The sequence below is a fragment of the Seriola aureovittata genome, chromosome 24, assembly GCF_021018895.1.
Source record: "Seriola aureovittata isolate HTS-2021-v1 ecotype China chromosome 24, ASM2101889v1, whole genome shotgun sequence".
Lineage (NCBI taxonomy): Eukaryota > Metazoa > Chordata > Actinopteri > Carangiformes > Carangidae > Seriola > Seriola aureovittata.
This window is the reverse complement of record NC_079387.1, coordinates 7106949-7129896: the sequence shown is the minus strand read 5'-3', so window position 1 is coordinate 7129896 and position 22948 is coordinate 7106949. Positions and strand designations below refer to the sequence as shown.

At 40.4% G+C, this 22948-nt stretch overlaps 1 protein-coding gene across 3 annotated transcripts in view; it reads right to left on the bottom strand.

Moving 5' to 3' along the window:
• LOC130165547 (E3 ubiquitin-protein ligase Midline-1-like) overlaps positions 1-22948 on the bottom strand; it is a 56049-nt gene that overhangs the window by 22031 nt on the left and 11070 nt on the right. For 2 of the 3 annotated variants that reach the window (XM_056370893.1, XM_056370895.1), the window contains exons 1-2: positions 16861-17125; positions 4520-5313 (exon numbers count right to left, since the gene is read on the bottom strand). In XM_056370893.1, the coding sequence (XP_056226868.1) occupies positions 4520-5245 (726 nt within the window). In that variant the 5' untranslated portion in view covers positions 5246-5313; positions 16861-17125. Of the gene's footprint in view, positions 1-4519; positions 5314-16860; positions 17126-22948 lie in introns of those variants that run through there. The other variant, XM_056370894.1, reaches the window with a different exon arrangement.

Genomic DNA, 22948 nt, shown 5'->3' with positions numbered 1-22948 from the left:
ACCACCACTGAAAAAAGGAAAGTATTCCAATCATCTGATATTCTTATTTTTTTTCCTGTGCTGAGTGGAGATATCTCAAAATCCAGCAGATCAGAGCAAAAAGTGATATGCATGAAATGGTATGGAAAATATGATAGTTTCAACTTGTCAGACTCCAAAGTGAAAGAAAAACATCATCTCTGAGTGAAAGCGGGAAAAGGGACTGCCTGTAACATCTTAAGTATTTCAAGTTTAACCACTGGGCTACCTGCCACTGAGGCATCAGTGCCTTTGCTGTGCTTCCTCTTTTAAGTTTGTTTTCTGTCCTTATGAATTAGAAATCGAATGTGTTGTTCTACATAAATATTACATGACTGTTGGGCTGTTTCCTGTGGTATTAGCTGAGATCAAGACCCCAATTCATCTCCTTGGTCACAATGTTTTGCCTCTCAAAAGCTTCAACTCAATACAAAATCACTCGCAAAAAAAATCATATACAATTAATCAAGCTGAAGAATTACTTGAATTAAAACTGACCCATTTGTCTTGGTCTAAAGGTTATAAAAGTTTACATTAATTTATTAACATTACTTGTGTTATATAATTATAATTGAAGATGACTGTTGTCAAGATTTGTTTGCATACGCAGTGTGTGGGTTCACTGCATGCCTCTGCTTAATGCCTGCCACAAAATGCTGCCACACACATATTTAAAGAAAATTTGTTTACTGGAATAAATTAAAGTTAAGTGAACTGACATGTACAGAACTCGGCTTTCTACTTGGAAACAGAATTTAGCCCAAGGCTGAGATACATTTGAGGCTTTGCTGTAATTGAAGATGCAGCAAAACAAGTCAGTCTTTTGAAAAAAAGTAGTAATGTTGTTAGGTATAATGTGCCTTTAACGAAATTGTTGATGTATAATGTATCTTTCAAAATAAACCTTTAGTCCTGAACTTGAGATCATTTTTGTAAAATCCACAGCTTATTTGTGGCTTTAACCAGATAAATACAATCATTTATTTTGATAATTGATTAACTATTTTTAAGGAAAGAATGCCATATAATCAAAGTTCCAGTATCTGACTTGTGAGGATTTGCTGCTTTTCTTAGTCTTATGAGAAAATAAATATAATATCTTTAGTCTTGAAGTGTTGGTCAGATAAAAAAAAGCTATCTGATAGAATCATCTTGAGCATTTGTCACTATTTTCTTACATTTTATGGACCAATTGATTATTCAATTAATCCACAAGAAAAGTGATTCTTACAAATTTTATGTGTCATTTATGTTTTATTCACAACTCAGACTCAGAATCATTTGCAGTCTTGGTTTGCAAATATCAGAGAAAATGTAAGTGTGCTGTGCCTTGAGTCTGTGGAGGTCATCAGGGCTAACGGGGTGTAAACTCGTGGTTTGTATCAAACTCACGTCATGTGCCAGCTGGCTGGTTAGAGGGTTTTGAGGGCTAAACAGGTGGTCAAGTCCCCTCCAACTTTTGGCAGAAAAGCCACATTTGTTTTCTGTGTGGGAGACAGGAGGTCCTGCCTGTGTTTTTTCAGATTAGTGCGAGGCTACAGGGCAGATGGGGGGGTCTCTTGTGTATGTGTGTGCAGACATGCAAGCCTCATGCGCGTGGCTGTGTCTCTGTGAGTGTGTGTGTGTGAGGGGAACAGAGCACAAAAGTCAATGAAGCAGTCATACATCCTTTGTTTACCCATCTGTTCTAAATGTCCTCACAAAATATTGTGACTTGTGTCAAATGGCAGCACATGATTTATTTATTTTGCGGATTACATATAAAGCAGAGTGGTGTACCAATAATTTCACACTGATAAATCCATCAAGGCCTGTGATACAATACATTGTTTGTCACTGTCTCTCTGAAAAACTCATGTCTTCTGACTTTGACATTGTTAGTCAGAGCCTTAGAGCATGCATATTTATAACCATTACAAAAATCATTCCTTTTGCTGTTATAGTCAGTCAAGGTTAAAAGAAACCAAAGTTGACTGTTGGAAGGAAAGGAAATATAATATTTAGCTGTCTCTGAGGCTTGTAAGTGCAACAGTAAATCATCTTTTTCAATATTGCTGAATGATAAACATATTTTTTTGGACATTCTCCGAAAAACTGTTAACTACCGGCTTCTTTATGTCTAAGTCCTGCTCTATGTTCAGCAGCTCAGCCTGTAAGGCAGGAAGCACCAGGGATGAGCAGTGCTCGCATAAAGTCCTCAGGCAATTCATTTAAATTCAAACGTATAGAGCTACACAAAATGTAAATGACATGCTACTTGCACCTGTACTTCACATATGAATCCTTTCATGCAAACGTTAAGTATTTCTTCTGGGGTGGGAATACACATGTATTTCATGTGGGATACCGTGTGACATGTCACGCTTGTTATAATGCAGTTGGACTTGATGACTTACGGTTGTTCATTTTCTTTGCAACCCAGGTAACCCAGGTAACACAGGTAACATTTGGCAGTCTGTGAGTATGTTAGACTGAGGAGAAGTCTGCCATTGCTTTGTTTCTTTTTGTTTTTTGTGTTACATCACATAATTAGCCTATATGATATCTGCTGGGTGCACTGACCTGTGCTATGCTACGCTATCTCTCTGGATGAATGGAGGGAGAGAGCGGGGGGCATAATAATTAGAAACAGAGGCATGATAATTCGATGATGCACTGACCTGTAGCTTTACTGCTAATTATTCTCCTCTGCTCAGATTTGCTGAAACACGCAAGATGAAACGGTGTAAACACACGCAGCAAATCTGATGGCAAAGGACGTCAAGCACATTATCTGAGGCAGAATGGCTTGAACAATAAATAGTGCCAACCAGCAGAGGGCCCATAATATTAGATGAGATGGTGCATTAGCGGCTACATGCAGATTTAAGATGACCCCAGGGAAATAAGCGGGATGTGGTTTTTTTTTTGTTTGTTTTTTGTTTTTTGTTTTTTATTTCTTGAGAAAGAAAGAGAACAGTGAAAATTCATGGTTATAGTCACTCATTTTGGTTTGGTTAAATGTTAAAAAGGCATTTTACTACTCAGTATTACACTATTGCAGTAACAACAGTACCAGCACCTTTTCTTCTCTTGAAATCTGTTTGTGTGATTCAGTTTCTTCCATTATATCACTGAAGTCATGCCCCACTCTGCGGACAAATTACAAACTACTTCACACTTGAACATGTGTTTCAAACCTCTGGTAAAGGGAAAAACCTGTTTCTCATAGGAGTCACACGATGACATTTCATTTAGCAAGGCAAAACCACTCTCTGAGTGAGCATGCAGTAGGGTTATTGCTGGAAATGTTCCCAGGGTAAATGACGCTTTGGAAAAGTTAGATGTAATTCTTCACTCATTGTTCTGTGAGAAAATCTGTGTAACTAATGTGTGAGATAATCAGTTTGGTTAAAAAATGTTTTTGTTGGATGGATTAATCAACAGGCAAGAATTTGTTCTGACTCAAAAGGTCAAGTCGTACCTATTTTGTGTAACCAACTGAACTCCAAAACCTGAATTCAATTTACAGGGATACAGTGTGAAACAGAGAAAATCCACACATTTACTGAAATTACTCCTTTTGTTTTGCGTTGTTGCTTAAAAATGATTGAAACAATTAAATGCCAATCAAAAGTGCTGCACACCATTTTTCTGTCTGCAAATCATTCAAACTTTGGAAACTCCACCACTTTTATACATTAAGGTCAATTTACTTGTCACGGGCAGCTTTGAAAACAGTCGTATGTCAGGTTTGGGAAAATAACCCTGATGATGTCATCGAGGTCATTTCAGCTTGGACATGGAGATCATAATAAGTCTGCGTAACAAACTGGAGGTATCCGTCTCACAAGTTCATCCAACTTTATCAAAGGACAAAGCTAAATCAGTGGAGTAGCGCTTTAAGAAGAGTTTTATATTATTAGAGGACAGATTAGGAGATTATTAGCAGCATCTGGTGGACATTTTCCTCCTTGTGTGTGCTCTGGTGTAACACACACATATATACTGCCTCTATGGCCATTACCAGCGTACTCTAATAGCCATGCTCAATTAAGCACACCTACACCCAGCAGGCAATTGTCGCTTGTTAACCTGCAACCTCATTGAAGACACCATGCCTCGTCACTAATGACACTCCCCATATTCAGTGTGTGTGCATGAATCTGAATACCCTCCTGGCACACTGGCATGGTGCAGTGATTATGCTAATTGCTTAATTATTCAGGAGAGATAATAAGTCAGTGTGAGGTGATAACATCTCATTTGATAATCGAGTTAGATACCTGGGTAAGGATATTAGGAAATTTCATACTGCAGAGCGGAATAAAATTAAAGTTTAAAATTCATTATGAGTTAGATAAGGAATGGGACTAATCTACAACCTTATCTGTCATTAAAATTAATCTGTTAAAAATGGCATCGGGTTTTAATGAGAGCACCATGAAAAGAAACTGGGCATATTTGCAAAATTTATGTGAAATCACCCAATCACCCAACCAAAAACAACTTGTGTGCTTACCCTGAGTTTTTCATAGCGGTCACTCAGTGCTGCCACCTGGTGGTCCCTGTGCCTTCCAACCAGTTTGCACAGCGAGCAGATCAGCTGATCATCAGTGACACAGTACATGTTTACCTTCTCCTCGTCGTGCTCCAGACACTGGAGCCCTCTAAGGTGGGAGTCAGGCATGGGCTCAATGAGCCGGTGGCCGGTAAACGGCTTCTTGTTAGGGTGTGTCGCTCTAAGGCATTCCTCGCAGTAAGACACCTCGCATGTCACGCATGTCTTGACAGCATCCTGTGGGGGGTCCTGCTCACAGAACTGGCACTGGACCGGTTCAGGAGGTGTGCCTGGGCTAGACATGGCGGCGCTAACAGGGACCAGCGCCAACCGGTTGCTCCCTTCCTCGCTGGGAGAGTTGGGCCCACTGTGGGGCGCAGGCAGCGGCAGTGGTAGAGGGAGCCCAGCTGAAGATGAGGCCCGCTGAACTCTATCGATAATGTTCTGCAAGGTCACGTTTCTCTTAAGTCCTTCTAATCCACGCTCTGGACTCAGAGAAATGACATATCTACAGGTGGGGCACTGAAAGGCGCTGATGCTCTGAATAGATTCGTTGGTGGTGCAGTGGGAGACAAGGATGCGGTGGGCGCAGCCGAAGCAAAGGCTGTGGGCACAGGGGAGCAGAAGTGGGTCTTCAAAGAGCTCCAGGCAGATTGGGCAGGTCAGCTCTGACTCCAGAGTGTCCATCCTGCTCAGAAAAGGCCAGGCGGGACCAGGCGCAGTGTCAGCGAAATCCAGAAGAGCCGCTCAGCTGTCTGTAGGCCAGAGACAGAGAGAGAGATGGAGGAAAGCAGAGAAAGGGAGAGAGAAAAGGGGAAAAGAAAGCACAGGGATTTGTGATTAAATGGTGTGAAACGGCTTACTCCTCACTGCTTTCTTGGGAGGGCTTATATCTCAGTGGAGCAGACCACTGAGTGGACTTAAAGAATGCCAGTGTTAAGTGCTGGATTTTTTTGGTGTGTGTCGAAACAGAGAATGGAGGAAAACGGATATCTTTATAGAGTACACAAACAGAAGCAGTTCAGTATGCTTCATCAGCAGACATTTAGATCTGACAATAGTCTGGCTGTGAAACTTCCACTTGTGTCCACAGATGCATGTGGCATTTATATTCTCCTCAGACAAAGCTGCTGATAGAAGAGAATATTAAATAATAAAGGGAGGGTGTGACTGTGCTGCAGCAGACAGGAGATGCAGACCCTCTTCTTATTGGCCTTGTCAGAATAACAGTCGAACCAGGATGACAATCCGATAACTGGTGACATGATGGAATAATTATGTGTAGAACAGAAAGAAACACACCACAAAAGAACCATCAACAACTCACTCACAATGAACAGTGCCAAACTTGATATGAAGATTCAAGAGAGTCATAGTGTGTTTGGTTTATTGTCTATAGAAAAACCAAACACACACCCAGTTACACACACACACACACACACACACACCATCACTACTCTCTGTGTCTATTCGTTCGGCAATTAGTGCATCACCAGAGGAAGGTAATACATTTCATTTTCCAACTGACGCTGACTCATGATGTATAAAATCACTAGAGGTCCATGCCTACAGTTGTATAACAAATTCCATTTAAGTAACTCTGCACTAACACTCTCTGTAATGGATTTGCAGTGTCACTGAAAATGAATGAAAATAAAACCAGTGGTAGTGAGGAACTTATTTTGGGGGTTGGAGTAGAATCGTTTTAATGACAGTTTTTAACACTCAGCATAATGTGGCAGTGTGGGTGTGGTTTTGATGGCGGGTGCAGCAGTGGCAGCTGCAGCCACAGCTGTAGTCAGGTGGTAATTAGTGCACACGTCCCCCTGCACAGTAACTGATTTCCATCCAACCCTGAATGCTGTCTGTGTCTCTAGGTTAAAAGAGGACAGTTACCTGTGTCTATTATCATGTTTGAATACTTTGTGTGTGCAGTAGAAACACATCTAAACGCTTTTGAGAAAAGTGTCTCTCCACTTTGACACAGGTGACTTCAGTCTCCCTGTAACCTGTAAGATGAAACAGTTTCCAGGTGAAAACAGCCGTGGATGTTAACTGGAAGCTGAAGGGGAGTTTTTTGTTAATATTTCTGGATAATATTAATTTTAAGATTTCGACTGATAAGCATATTAGTAAGGTATTAGTAATGGTGGTCAAAACCTGACTGATAAAACACATTGGAAATAAAGTAATCAAAAGTTAAAATTGAGCCTCTAACTTAAAGTTAAAAATTGAATGCTGCGTGCAAGTTGTGTTTTATTTTACTCCTTCTTTATTTATGAATTTAGCCAACGGGCTGTAAATAAAGCAACTGTCAGTTTGTGGCAGCTAATGAGGATTTTGTAACTGCGGAAAAAACCTTGAAGATTAGATAAAACCTAAACAAACCCCATAGAGAAATGGAATCATTGCATAAGCAAATGTATTTAAGACTGGCACAAATGGAATCTACTGAAGATAATACAACACAGAATAAGAATGAAATATCACAGTTTTTTTCAGTGAATGTATTGAAGGGAAAGCAACAAAGAAAATGAAGACTATCTGATGCAGGAGAGACGTCCACTCTTCTTCCCACAGTGTGGTATTTTCAGCAGATGTCACTGTTTACTGAGCTTGAGGCTTGTGTGCGTCTGAGTGGACTAGAATATCCCTCCTATTCATTCTCTAACCATCTTAACGCATGGTTTCCTTTCTTCCTCTGAAAGAAAAAAAACAAAAAACAAGTGCTGCAGATAAACTATCCTCACTTGAGCTCTCTGCAGTCTAAGCACTTTAGTTGTCCGTAATTTTTGAGGCCTGCTAACATTCATTAGCACTGCAGTGGATGGGAGAAAAAATACTGCGTACAAAGAACATTGTTTGTTATATGAGTCTATTTTGATCTGTTATTTCCAAATAAGAGAAGGACAGCCTACCATTGAAACTGTGGGAAGACCTACTGTAGAGGACAGATACTGAGTGGGGAAGATGGAGGTGATTCAGCAATCCCACACTTCAAATGAAATTAAATGTGTTTGGAGGGGCTGTAAACACAACAAATCCTTAGAGAGAGACACACACACTCACATTTACACTTCCAAGTCCCTACATGTCCATACACATCGATACACACTCACATTCCCACAGACACTGCAGCACCAGAGAGCCTCCCTCAGGTGTTTATATTTCCAGAGATATTTTGTCGGTGAAGACTGAAGCTTGTTGACAGTCCAGTAAAACTTGGAGAGGTGTTAGGAATGCAGTACATCGTGTTATTTTTGGCCTGTTGGTCAGTTTGCCTTGTATCCCCAGACTAGCATGTCTAGCATGAAGTGGAAGTGGAGAAAAACTAGCAGCTCTGCAGCTAAATAATCAGTTGTGTTGTGAAATGAGGAACTAAAGTTTGTGTAGGAGGGTGAACACTGAAAGTTGGAGAATTTTCATGTGTGTTATCATTTAACCTCATTTAATCCACAAGCATTTGACAGTATTGCACTAATGGGACTTTTCCACTGGTCAACATTTTGCTAAAGCTGTTTTTAGCAAAACTAAACATTTTTGTTACACAGCCTGCTCAGCCCCAAACAGCACAGCAACACAGTTATCACTTAGCTGGGGAACACAGTGGAGAAATTAGCAGCATTTTTGTTAAAGAAGCTGGTAAATATGCTAATGATACTTTGTGTGTAAAAAGGGATTTGATTGCAAACAGAATCACCAGACGTTAAAGAAGCTGTGGTTCTAAGTTTGATGCTGCGTAATACAGATTTTAGTTGTAAAATCAACAATGAAGTTATTATTAATATGTTGGAGGCAATAGCACTTTATGTCACTTCATTAGCAGCCTTGTTTTTGCATTCCTGCACACAGCTGTCCCACAAAGTAACATAAACAGCAGACAGCATTTTAAAGATGCACAGAAAGTAGAGCAAAAAAAGTCCCTGACAAAGCTGGAAAAGTTGGACATTGATGGAGCTCTGACAGGTAACCGCTTTACAGGAGGGAAACCTGGAGGCGCTAAAGGATAAAGAAAATAAATCCACTACAATCTGTCAAAGACAAACACACACTAACTGAAATCTGTGCCTGACATACATAGTCGCACAAACCCAGACAGGCAGGTGAGACAGGGTGAAATGCCTCTCAGCATACCATAGGTGACACTGTTGAACCATGCACGGAGGTGACAGAGCACAGAGCAGAACACAGTGTGTGTCATCTGAGGTAGAGGAGGAGAGAGGAGCATAGAAATGGGGGAAAGGTAGAGGGGAAGAATGGAAGAGGAAATAGGAACGGTGTGGGGTGGGGGGGGGGTTGAGATTGGTGGAGGAGGAAATTGATAAAATCCAGGCAAAGTTGTTTATTTTTCCACCATCACTCTGTGATCCTCATGACTGTCAGAGCTGCCACTGTGTGTGAAAGACTTATCTCCCGTGCTGACACCACTGAAACGTCAGTACCAATACTTTTCAGTGGGGGGCAATACAAAGCTGAATGAGTAGTGGAAAAGTCCTGCACTGTGCAGCCTCTGCATGTGAGCAATAAATGATGTTTCTTACCAATAGTCATATACTGCCACATATGGTTTATATACAGCCTTTATAATATGAAATCTGTATGAAATGTTCAAGTATTTCTTCTTCCCTCCTCATTTCCTTTTAAATAGTTGACACTTTGCTCTTTGCAAAGAAGAAAAAATAGATAGAAAAATATGAGAACCTTTCATGGCCACAGTTTCTTTTATTCCACTTTCACTCTCTGCTCAAAATCAAAAACACAAGAGCAAAACTGTGAGGAATGTATTAAACGGTGCATCTGTCTGCTCTAACATAAGCTGCTTGTAACATTAAAAATGAAAAGAAGAAAGAAGAAAATCCCAGCAATGCAAATAAAGTAAACAGTCTGGTCTCACATTTTTCGTACTTACAATATTCACACTAAATAGCAGCACACACAGTCATAAAGTGGTGAGGATGCCTCACCCATCTCTACTTGTCAACAGACAACAATATAGGCTAATATAAGAGAGATACTGTATATTTAAGTGTGTGTTGGTGCTCATCCCTTCAAAATAAGAATCAGATTGACATTCCTATATCTTCCTGTGTTTCTATTGCTGACAGTTTCCATTTCTCTACCTCAGATGCTACTGTCAAATGCTACATTTCTTATTACCAGGGTTACAAATGCCATTGCCCCAATGCCCTCAAATTTCTGGTGATTTTATATTGAAAGAAAACTTCTATAAGGTCTCTGATCCATAAATGTCAGCGAATAACCTTTTGCGACTGAACATTATTTAGTGTTACGTCAGCATAAAATCCAACCTCACTTTAATATTTTAAAGGATGCTCACTGGCTCCTTGGAAAACAAATAAGCATGTCGATGAGAAACACTAATAAAGCCCATTAAATCGTTCAACTTTTGATCTCTCTTTCTGTTTATATTTGGGCAGACTCCCCCATTTGTCTGTGCTCTACATCTAAATCTTTCATTAACTTTGGGTCCAGGGAGGTTGCTGCTTTCTATTCCACTCATAGTTTAAGCTGTTAAAATTTTCATAGGAGCTCTTTCTATCCATTTTCTAAAAACCGATTCGACAAGACCACAATGCGGACAAAAAAACAACAACAAAAAGATATAAGAGTCTTAGATAGTTTTTGAAATGGGAAAAGAATGTGAATGTTTCCTGGCGTTCAACATAATACATAGAGCTGAACATTATACTGATGTTCTGTTCATAATTGCTAATAATTGTGGTTCTACTCAGTCTTTTGTCCCAATGTTTTAACACAAAAACTTTTGACTTTCTTCTCTTTAAACCCTGCTTCAGGGGAATTTTATTTCACTTCTGTTTTAGCAAAATTAATATTTCAATTACAGCATCGCTCAACAAATTGAACCGAAAAAGTCTTATTTTCTCTATGGCAATTCTAGCACACTCCCAGAAAATGACACAAAATCACTCAGAAATAATCACAGTGAGCAGCCGAAAGCTTTTTAACCACCCCCCGAAACAACATTTGGCTGGGTGTAGGGGCGAATTTGGTGAGTTGACGTGAGCGGCTGTGGCAGTCCGCGGAGTAGAAGCGAGAAGTAGGTCATCCCCATTGACCTGGCTCACATAATCACCATACACTGTGTGTGTGTACGTGTGTGTGTGTGTGTGTGTGTGTGTGTGTGTGTGTGTGTGTGTGTTACTGTATGATTGTGCTGTTTCAGTTCTTTAACTCACAGGCAGAAAATAGCAAACTGTGAAATGCTGGAAACAGGCAAAAGAAGGCAAAGCATCTGAAGCTGAGCATAAACATGATGACGTCTGACTATCAGCTGTGGCAATGGCACATTTTTGGAACAACAATCAGTGTCTGGTCGAATTGAAATATGAGCCACAACAGATTTAACAAGGGTGATCGTGAGTTCTGTCTTTAGTCATGTTTTGCTAAATAATATTTGTACATTTACCAGTAAAATGTACAGCTAATTGCGAGTACAACAACATGTTTAGTGTCAAATTTTCAGACCTGTATCATCTACATCACCTACTTTCACAGTAGGTAGAAAGAACCAGTGCTCCATTTTTCTAATTTTTATTAAAACTAAATAAATTATGGACATTTTTGTTAATTATGCAACAAGATTTCTAATTTGCTCATGTGTAGTTAAACTCCCCTTTCTGTTTCTCCAACATCTAAACCTTTTGACACTGTGTTTACCCCGAGTCTGTCGCAGAATTTTTTAAAGAACCCTCAACTGCTTATGAGATTTGCAATTCACAAAAACTGTAATCTGCTTACACAGCAGCAGCGGATAGCGCACTATGACAGATTAACCCTCGACCTCGCAGAATCGTTGAGAACAAGTTGTCTTTTCAGGGTCATGCTTTCCATGCCAAGGTCGTAGTAAATTTCCTCTGCAAATTGTTTTTTTTTTTTCCTTTCGTTCTTGCTTTCTCAAAAAGGGATTTTATTTATCTTTCATACAGTATATAGAAGCAGCCATGCGGAAACAGTGCTGATATGCTCCCCTGCCATGTGAAGCAGAGGAAAAATATTATGCTACAGCATAACAGCATTTCCTAGTAAAATATTTGTCTTGGCCACTGCTTGTAGGAAGTAAGTGATAAATCTTGTAATGCTTGTTCTGGAAGAAATTCATTCATTTCATCTCGTCCACACCACACTGGCTAGCAGGTGTAGGGTCCAATTAGGACAGAAAAAGAAAAAGTATACTTGATCGTGCCCAGAGCTCAAGCTAAAGAAGTCCAAATTCCACTTTTATGGTAGTGATAAAAGGCTGGGAGCTTTAGATGTCAAATTCAAAAGAGAATAAGATTTCCAAATCTCTCTCATCTCTTCACATCCCTCCTTTTCCTCTTGTCTCCTCTCCTCCACCACCTCCTCAGCTTCCCTACCTCTCCCTGTACAGTATGAATCTGCATTCTCTGGATCGTCAACACACGCGCATAATGTCATTATCTGATTCCAGACGCCATGTCATGTTGATCTCTAATCCGCTTCCTACCACACCAGCCGTGACCAATCGCAGCCTTTCATGTTCTAAAGCGGTCAGTCACACCTAACAGGATTGGCTGGTTGTAGTCTGGGATGCCGAGGCTATTAGTGATTATGATAAAGGGTGACATTTGTGATTGTGGGTTGTTTGTTTGTGTGTGTGTGGGTGTCTGTGTGTGTGTGTGTGTGTGTGTGTGTGTGTGTGTGTGTGTGTGTGTGTGTGGCGGGGGTCCGTCTGGGACCTTGCTTGTGTGACCCAGATTGGGAACAGTGCTGCATGTGAAATTAGATGTGATGTTTTGGGGGCTGGAGATTATAGGGGACAAAAACAAGTCTGGTGTTGTCAAGGACATATTTCATCAGGGTGAATGATCTTCACACCCATAACAGACATGCCCACACACAAATGCACACAGTGGCGAGGATGTTAGGTGAAAAAATTTTCTAGGGACTGAACTAAAATTATTGTGGTGATGATGGAGGAGGAGGATGCCAAAACTAAAGAAGGGAAAAAACAAACCTAGTGAAACTGAATACAGTGACAGAACTGTCATCTGCATTTTTAAGAATCATGGAGCAATATAACTATATTGCAAATGAAGGCTGAAATTAAAACTTTTGCTTTCCTTTCTTTCCCAAAAGACTCAGACTACCCTAACTTTATCAACAAGGAATATCACAATACCCCCCCCCCCCTTTCCAACCTCCTCTTCCTCCCTAATAATTTGTGTGTAGTCCCTTAATGCTCACTGTAGCTTTAATAATGCATCACACTGTTTGAATTCAGTTGTTGTCAGTTTTTGTATCAGAAAGGGAAAGCTGATGCATGATGCACTTTTAGACTTCACTTCTACCTCACTTCTCTGCCTTCTCCTTCGTGGAATCCCACTCATGGCATCCAATTTAGCACTTAATCTTGTGTGTTCCTTTAATCTTATTGGTGTGGTAAGAAAATAGAAACCTTGGAAATGTCATGGGATGATGGAACATTCACAGTTGAACCCATGTGTGCTCTATTTCCTTCAAGGGCTCGACACATTTAGTTAATGCTTCCTTCCATTATCAGTTACTCCATAATGCATTGATGTTGCCTCAAAATATGTGCTTAGGATCCCCTAGTGGAGATGAAAGTGATTAAATAGTGGTTATTCCCCAAAGTGTTGAATTATCATTGCAACTTTGATTGGATAATGAAATGTTTTCAATATGAAGGCAGCCTCAGAGAGCTGATGTTAGCTTGTGTATGCATGTATGAACATAGCACTAGAGCGATAAAGCCAAAGCATGCAGCATCTGCATGGCTTATGCAGGGCAGCTGCAGGGGAGTCATGTGACAGAGCCAGATTGTCTCTTTTGAAGCGAACTTTCCTGGGCATTCATGTGTAACTGGAAACATATCCTCCTCATCAAGTGATTTTCTCACTGATATTTGAATCTTTAAAACAAGTGAAATATGCTGCTGCAACAAGAATATTTAAACGTGTGTCCAGAATTCATGACTTCATGTTACATTTGTAACAAATTATTGAGACAGTATTATTTTTATTTGAAACAGGTTGGGCAGGTGGCAGGTGGAGATTTTTTTTTTTTACACAGTTAGCTTGGAGTTATGTGTCTGCACCTTCTCAAGAAACCTGCTTCTTTGCACATGTGACCACAGTTTAACCTGAGCATGCCTTAGATGACCCTGCTGACCTACATCACAGAGGACATAGTATATCATAATACGTAACATATGGACATCTTGGGAATGTGTTTACAATTACACATGATTTTGAGCCCTCTGCATATTTTGAGAATGAACGATGACATTACAAGGCAAAGTGAGGCTTTAGGTGATGTGTTTACATTGAATGAGGGGGGGGGGGCGGTAAAAAAACATGATATTGGATTTTCAAGAGCTGTCTCTCATGGCAAGTACTCCAAAATGAGGTGACCTGACTTTTAACATCTGTCGGTCTGCAGCAGATTATCCAAAATCCCTCGATACATATCAAATGGCCAGGACATATCTTCAGACTCGCAATTTGAGGAGGAAAAATAACTGACACCAAGCAGTGGCTGAGCTGACACCTGTGAAGGTTGTTTATCAGGCAGCACTCGAACTGCTTATTTTGCTTTTGTATGGAAACACTGTAAAAGATTTCAAAGGGAGTGAGGTTTACTTTAGAGAGGAGCAAAATCTGGTGTTTCACTGTGTTTATGTCTGAAATTCCATTATAAGAAGTGTAGCAAGCTATGATGATATATTTATAGTTCAAATGCTAAAACTTTTGGGTAATACCACACTTAGGATTTGTAAAATATCCCACTGCAGAGGCTCCTGACAACTGTAAAAAAAAAAAAAAAAAGTTTGAGGAACCACTTATCCTCTCCACAGGACTGCACAAGCTGCCAAGTCTCACTGAACCGATTCTGCTCATTGTCACAATTTCTGAAGTTTCCATGGCAACGTTGCACTCTCATCTTATTCGGTTGGTGATTAAAGAACGCACTGGGGTGAATAAAATGAACTGAACTGGAGTGGAAATAAGGGGAGGATGTAAGCAGGAAAAGTATTCCAGTCTGTCTTTGTCCTTTATTGAAGGATGTTTAGATAGCAATTAGTAGTTTGGCCCTCAAGCGTCTGAAGTGGGCGACTGCTGACGCTTTGAAGATCAAATTAACCAATTATGGAAAGATAAGACTCTCACGAGTTATACCTCCCCATTTATTATCTAAGTCACACACTGCTGAGATAACAGGATGTTTTGGGGGCAATGTAGGTGGCTAATGCTATCAGCAACAGGCAACAAAGTTTTCCTGAAAAGATTTTGTGATTAAATACAACAACACTGAAAGTAACTGCTTAAATTTTTAACAAGATCAAGAGAACACCTTTACCTCCTACCAAGTTTTAACTAACTGACAGACGTGTCCCAGGAAGAGACATAGCAACACTGCCATTGCTATATTTGTCAGCACAGTTCCCACAGTCAATCTTCAGGTTGTGGCTGGGAGGAGTGCAGAAGGATCTGAGAGCTAACATGCTTTTCTCAAACTCGCCTCTGCTGACAATACCACTGAAATGTGTCAAGGGAAACAGGAAAAGAAACAGCAACAATACTATTGTTGCTATATTGGTCGGCATCGTGACAGCTACAAACCAACCTTCAGACAAAGCGTTTTTGTACTTCCTAGTCTCCATTTGTCAAAGCAAATGGGGGATATGGCAAGCTACAAGCTTATATGCATCAAAAGTATTAAAATGTTAACGCTTTTTTTAGAACAGATCTCTATGTATGATTTTCACCATCACTGTAAGTCAAATCTGACACTTTTTTACAAACATTTAAAGTCTTTTAAAAAATGTTCACTTCCTAAATGTAGAATTTCAGCATTAAAATCTAGGGAAGCTGCCACAAAAGTCACACATGTTTCTATTTAATTCAAAGTTACAGTCATTCCTTTAACTAGCACTATAATCTGCAGTTACAGTAGCCTCCCTTCCTTGAGCTCCCATTGTCTTGTAGATCAAACACTGACCCTGGATTTTCTTGATCCCTGTGACCCATGGCAGGTGAGAAGGATCAGTAGTAGCACTGAGCCTGTGGCAGCCAGCTGTCACCCACATGCTCCAGCACACAGGCGACACATGCACACTTGCGCACACATGTACAGATACATGCCTCAGCACACAGGAGATTCTGTGAAATTGAATAACCTGACCTCTGGGAGGCTCTGAAAACAGACGATGACAGAGTTGTACCGGCGTGAACAGAAGAAAAACATGTAGAGCGTACACTGCCTTGACCTGCATGTGGCTGTATCGTAGCTGAATGTGTTACATTTACAAATACACACCAAAATTTGGGAAAAAATGTCATCTAGCTAGACATGTCCTCTCCCCTGTAGCGCTTAAATTAACACTGTCAAACTTGCTCCCTCCTAAGTGCAAAAAGGACCAAACATTCTGGACCTTTTAAAGCGACTCACCCTCACTCACATACTCAAACGCACTTCCAGCACTCAAGTACACATACATTTTAAGCATCCCTCAAGGCACTGTCTCCTGTCTTTATGTGTCTTGGGCTTCAAGCAACCACCAAAACACACAGTGGCTCTTTGAAATTGGGTCACACAAAACAGACTCTCACACGCAGCATAACCCCACCCACGCACACACATGCGCACGTACACACACACACACGATTTAATGTTTAATGTTTTTCTGGTCAATACTCAAAAATGTCAGCGTCAATACCTGTGAACCTGTTAAATATAAGACCCAAAAAAAAGAAGAAAAAAAAAGACATGCCATCAAATTCACCACAGACTCTACTCTTGAAGCAATTCTGCATTTGTCAAAGTTGACCGCATATTTTATGAGACTAGAACATATAATTAAACTTTTTGTAAAGCAGAATTTGCTCAGAGCTCAAAGACTGACACATTTAAACCAATCAGGAATAAACAACTCATTCATAATTATATAGACCATATAATAAAAACAGACTCCTTGTTGTAAACATAAAGTTTCTCCTTGACCGTCATACAGATGGCTCCACAACTCTCATTGGCTGAGTCCCGAAGCCACTGCTCTATCATTATCATTCCAGTAATGCTGGCACTCAACTCTTCCACTCCTCATTTCCACTGAGAATAGTGTCTGAGCTGAGATAGAGGGTGAAAGCATGCGGGAATCCCCTAGAGACTCTCATAGATGTAAGTAAACTAAGAGGAACACAAAGTGAGACAGACCCATTTTACAATATGCATAAGAAAACAAAACAAGCTCCCTTCTCCTCCTCCTCTTTTCCTCTTACCTTCCACATGATTAAAATCCCATCATCCACAAACAAAGTGAAAAAGAGAGGAAGAGAGAGAGGTGGGGAGAGAGAATGGAGGCTATCTTTGGCTCCCTCTCTCCTCTGTGGGATGCAGCAACAGCAGCAGCAGCGGTAGAAGCAGCAGCGGGCAGCGAAGTTGGGAGTCAGTGAGGATGTGGATACGTCTCTGTGGCTGTGTCATCACCTCTCATGACATGTTTCCTCCCCTGCCTGTGTAAGCCTTTCCATCCTGACCCGGCACACAGAGAGAGAGAGACAGAGACAGAGAGAGAGAGAGAGAGAGAGAGAGAGAGAGAGAGAGCAGGGAAAACTAGTGCACCGCCCCCCTCTCTATCTCCCCGCCCCTCCTCCTCCTCCTCTTTGTCCATCCCTCCCCCTCTGTTTCCCTGTATTCAAATCTGCCAGTGGGCTGCCCCGCCTCTAAGTAGGCCAATCACTGAACCAGTGGGGGTGGAGTCTGGGCTGTCTGTGTGCAAGTGTGAGTTTGCAGTCAAATCTGTCATACATACGTATGTGTGTGTGTGTGTGTGTGTGTGTGTGTGTGTGTGTGTGTCTATTTGTCTTTGCTCATATGCTTGCTTACATGCAAACTTGAATGTGGATGTGTGTCCAAAGCCAGGTTCCATTTTGCTTTGAGTAAGAAGACCTTAATGTGATCTGGTTGCCTTTTCACTATCCATTAAGTGTAATAATATAATTATTAATTTTATTCACTCTTGTACAGTCATGGCTACAGACTCTCTCGCCACCTCCTGCTCGCATTTGAGTCTAATTAATTTTTCAAAAATGTTTTATAGATACCGCAATAATATCATTTCTGTGAATTCTTTTGGCCACAATAATCGTGTTGTGAAAATCAGACAAATAAGGGCTAGCGCTCAAATATATGCTAAGATTACACTCCTGTCTTATGAATATTTACTCATCCTCCCAGCTGAAGCAGAGTAACTAACAAATTCAAGCATACATTTCTTGTTTCAGTGCTAAATCTCAACCATCATGGCTGGCCTCACAGTTCACTTTCAGTAATGGGCTAAGTCAGGAAATGGAAGTCCGTATTCCAGGTACAGAATGTGCCAACACTTTGTTTTTACACACCGTCCAACTCAAAACCTGTGGAGTTTTTGAACCTTCAGTACTTAGTATTATTGGGATCAGCAACAGTAAATGCCGAGTTTCAGCATCACTGCACACTGTTTACAGTTTGTCATCGCTTTGCTCCCTATCTATTCATTAGTTTAGCTGAGTGGAACACTAATGTTGAAGACTAAAAACAAATGGGTGAAAGCCATTCAAGCCAGTGACATTACCCTTACTGTAATGACTCACATCAAGAGAACAACAAAGACATGTTTTACTCACCTCTGTGTTCCTCTCAGTTTCTCTTTTTAAAGTTTCATCCACTAATTAATCCAAATCGTTTCTACTTTGTTGTTCTTTTGATCTCAATGTAGACGTTTGACATTAAAAGCCTTTAAAGACAGGGAGGGATTATGCCCTTTTAGCTGCTGGAAGGCTTTTAATTTGAAACATCTGTGCTAGAAATGTTCAGATCATTGACAGTAGCTGAAGCCACATTGATGTCATATTGTAGTGAGAATAATTACAATTTTCCGACTTGTAAGTAGATGTCAACACCAACAGGAGGAAGAGTTGGGTTTGTGTGAACAGCACACACAATCAAGAGCAATTAAAAATGTGAAAACATCAGGAAGTATGATAAAAATATATACTTCTAATAAAGCAGAAAAGTCTCTGTCATAAGGCTCTTTGTGAATTTACTGTATATTAACATTTTATCTGTCTCCACATTTGCATCCATGACACATCCTCAGCAGCAACTCACCCCTTGTAGTTTTTTTTAATTTGTATGTCTCCCTGCTGTCTCCCTGTCTCTTTCTCCACCTTGAAACTTCAGCTGTTTTGGCCGCTACTCATAAAAACAACCCCCTTTTTTTATGTGGCCCACAAGGAAAGCAGCTTAAATTAATCTCCAAGATGCAAGTCAGTCATTTACCCTCCCACACAAGGCACGCCGTCCTGCCATAACTGCAATCTTTGATCAACAATCCTCAGCATTCATCAGCTGTCTCATTGGAAACTGTACCTCCTGTCATGTCTGATACGCTGTCAACAGTGCTCTCCGTCTTGGCTATTGAAAATAACAAAAGGCAGAATAAAACCAAAAAATGGAAAGCTATCAGCCCAAACCATTAGTTAGATCTTCTCGGTCTATGCAATGTGAAAGCTTTGAGAGCTTGCTGCTCATTGGTAGCTATACACACCAAATAATCCCTAACATTTTGCCTTAGGGCAATGAATCCTTTAGTGTAGAACATGGTTCTTACTCTGAAAAGGGTTGTGGGTTTAATTCCATCCTGTTTGAGATGCCAGAAATAGTATTTTGGCCAAAAAATTAGGTTTTATGCATCAAATGAAACTGTTTGTTTGGGTCTGATAGGTTCCAGAAAGCGAGTCCAAAACTGAATGCACGACTGAAACGCCAAGCACTGACAGAGATTACAATTAGATAAAGTGTTTTGGAATTTCTCTTAGGTCCCTTAAAATGTGCTTTTTACAGCTTTGGCTCAACGATCTCAAATGGAGGTTATTTGGTGGATTCAGTGAAGAGTTTCCACACCAAAACTTTTCTTGAAATTTAACACATTTACAAATTCCAGTGATCATGGAGATAAAGTAGCGAGTAGCTAAAGTATACGAGAAAATTATAGAATGTGTTGCATGGCTATTAGCATAGGTGTTATGGGTGATGGCCTTTTCCATTAAACAGCTTTTTCATATGATAGGCCTTCAGTATAATAATGTAAAATGGTTGGATTTGGATATCTGTCGGTGTGTGTGTGTGTGTACTCTGGTGGGGATTTTGGCTGTGTGTTTCGAGTGGTTGGAGTGGGATCAGTCGAGGTGAGGCGGCTGCTAAAGAATGTTCTTCTGGAAAAGGACGAGGAAAGAGTTTCCATCTTGGGTCAGTTCTCAGCCACAGCAGGACCACAAACTTTTCGAATACTCTACTGTGTTCCCAAAGCACAGCAAGAGGGAAAACATAGGCACATACACAGTTAGAATTATGATTCAAAAAAGAGGAAAATATATACCTCTACAGTGAGGTTGTATACTTTCCAGCTCCCTTATTTTATAGAATCACACATCACAGAAAATAGTTGCTACACAGTGACTCAGCTTCTAAGTCATGAGCTTAACGATTAAGTTCTAGGCAGCTTCAAACCTTGCTTACTGATCTCTACATAGATTTCATCAATCTATGTGTGAGTGTCGGATTGTTGCCCTATTTTAATGTGTTACAAACCTGCCTGTCCGCCATATAATTGAAAGCATGACAACCATAAATAGAGTTACAAACTCACTTGAGTACTGTGTGCCAAAGTTAACCAGTTTTAACCAGTGCAAGTAGTGACTACCTGAAACATGTTTTGAGACCATTTGGCACTATTAACCAGTACAAACCTGTATACTTGACTCAGCCCGACTCGGCTGCTGCTGATACGAGCTCACGTACACGCTCACTTCCATCGACACATCCTGTACATACTTAACTGCAGCCCATACACTGAATCATGTCGAAGGGGCTCTCCAGATTTGTTCATGTACCACAATCAGGCTGTATACTCAGTGCTTGTTAGCCTGTTAGCCTGTGGATATTACTCCTGATTCCTGCTGCCTGCTGAGTTTGAAGAGACTCACTGCTGCGGTTTGCTTAAGTTACACAATTTTTAGTACCAGTTAATAATTTTTTTGCATTTTTATCTTAAATACTTGCTAATACTCTGCTGTTGTCATAAGACAGCATATATATAAGTTGGTAAAGTTTTGTTTGTGTACTTATCATAAATCAATTTTCAGCACTGCAGTGAACATTAGTGCATTTCTGTATTTGGTTGTGTTGTTTGTTTACAAGACATTTTGTGCAGCATTGTATCCCTAAGTGCTGCACATATTGGAGATGGTTTTTTCATTTGAATGATTTTTACCTAATTACATGTTTTCTCAAGTTGCAGTGTGTCGATCTCTCAGGACCACCTTAAAAAAATTCCAGTTTGGTTCGTTTTTAATTACCTGCAGGAACACTGAATTTCTATTATTGCACTGATGCAAAGTGTTGACAGAGATGCTGTACAGTCATTGCATCACATACAGTGATTTAGCCATGGGGGGTTATGCAACAGCATTTTTAATAAAATTTAAATAAAGCACACCCACAAGGACTCTTCTTACATTCAAGTCTCCCAGCAGACACAGTAACTAAGGCTTTGTGAAGTGTCCTCTGCCACAATGCTGCAAAGTCGAGTGGTAGTTTTTCACCTTGAACTATATGTTCCCATCTTGCCCCTGGTGGTATTCCACAGCTTCTAATGATAATGTGCAAATAGAAATGGAGAGTATTGAGTTCAGAATCATAATGACTTGATTTGCCAGGCGCAATGGACATGTAAGATCTGCAAGAGACAGTGACTCACATTCTGTACCAGGGACAAAATAGAAGGAAACACAGAGCATACAAAACTGTTGGGAAACTTGAACAAAGCAAACTCAAAAGAAATCTCAATTATAAAGAATAGAAAGAAACCCCTCAGTTCTTCATGTACTGCTGTTAAGCCAAAAAGTCAGTGAGAAATTGTTGAGCTGTTTTGTGTCAGTTTTTTAGTATTCTACAAGGACTTGGTTTTGTGCTCTTAAAAAACTATCCTGGAGCATTTTGTGTATCTAATGTAGTCATTTGGCATGATTTGTCAGGATATTATTCCTGTCACTTGTTAGAAATCAAGCAAACAAGAAATGAAAGAGGTTGTGACAATTAAAGCTCTGCTATGGAAAACAAAATCAATATATTTAAACTAGTGTTTTTATTGTTTGCTTTATGTTAGCTGCTGCCGTTTCTGTGAAATGTAAAGGGAAAAAACAAACCTTTGACTCTATTGTTGCCCTCCATTTCCAGCCCTCTCATGACAACTCTCCTACTTTAGGAAAGCTGGCCTCTACTTTGCGTTTAGAGAGGTTTTATTTTTAACAACCAAGAATGAGTGGAATGCGGCGGAGTCCGTCTCTGCTCTCAGGGTGAGACCATTATGGGGGATAAAGTCTGACAGGGTTATGACCAAGACCTTTTGTAGAGGGCACCGTCGCTGTGGGTAGCCTGGGGTTTGTAGGATTTACACCACACATATGTGCACATAGACACGTGACCACAACACTTTGATATTTTAAATGGCTCTTAGTCAACCTCCCAGGTAAAATGAATGCAAAAAGACACTTTTTGTAGGCTATCCGACAATGCAAGTCAGCATCCTTTCATGCAAGCACACACATATACATTAAAATATCCATACACACATGAGCTTCATCAGCATATTATCTTCCAGATGCATCAACTCAGATATACAGTGTCTTAAAACCTCCCCAGTCAGTGATCATACGTTAGATATGCATTCATATTGCATGACTCATGGGAGGGTCTTTTGTAGAGCTGTTCATACATACGTTTACTTATTTAAGTGCAACCATGTCTTGCATGTGCCCCCCAAAAAAATGTGTTTGTGACCTTTTGAGCACCTTCATAGTCACAGCTAAGGCACTTCGGGAAAATGTCAAACACATTTCTCCTCAAACTGACCTCTGGCTTTCAAAAGCAAGTTCACATGCGGGTAGTAAAGGACTGGTTTCAATTAGTGAGGGGAAGATGTACAGCTGGTATCAGCCGAGCAGAGACACAGCAGCTGCTTTGAAGCTCAGTTTGGGATTAGAAGAGAAAGGAAGTAGGAACTCTGTGGCTGTATTCAGTATTTCAGAGTGTTTTGTTATGGAGATTCTGCTGTAGTGTCTACGAGCTATCTGTCTCTGTCAAGTGACCTCAGTTGATAAAATGATTGAATCAGGGAGAAACTAATACACAGAAAAATGCTCTGAAAACAGATTTTAAGAGAGAAGGGGGGGGGGCAAAACAGACAGATTAAGAGATGTGGAGGGAGGGGGGTGGGGAGTGGAAGAGATAAAGAAGTCGAGGTGATAAACGTTAAAATGTAGCTGC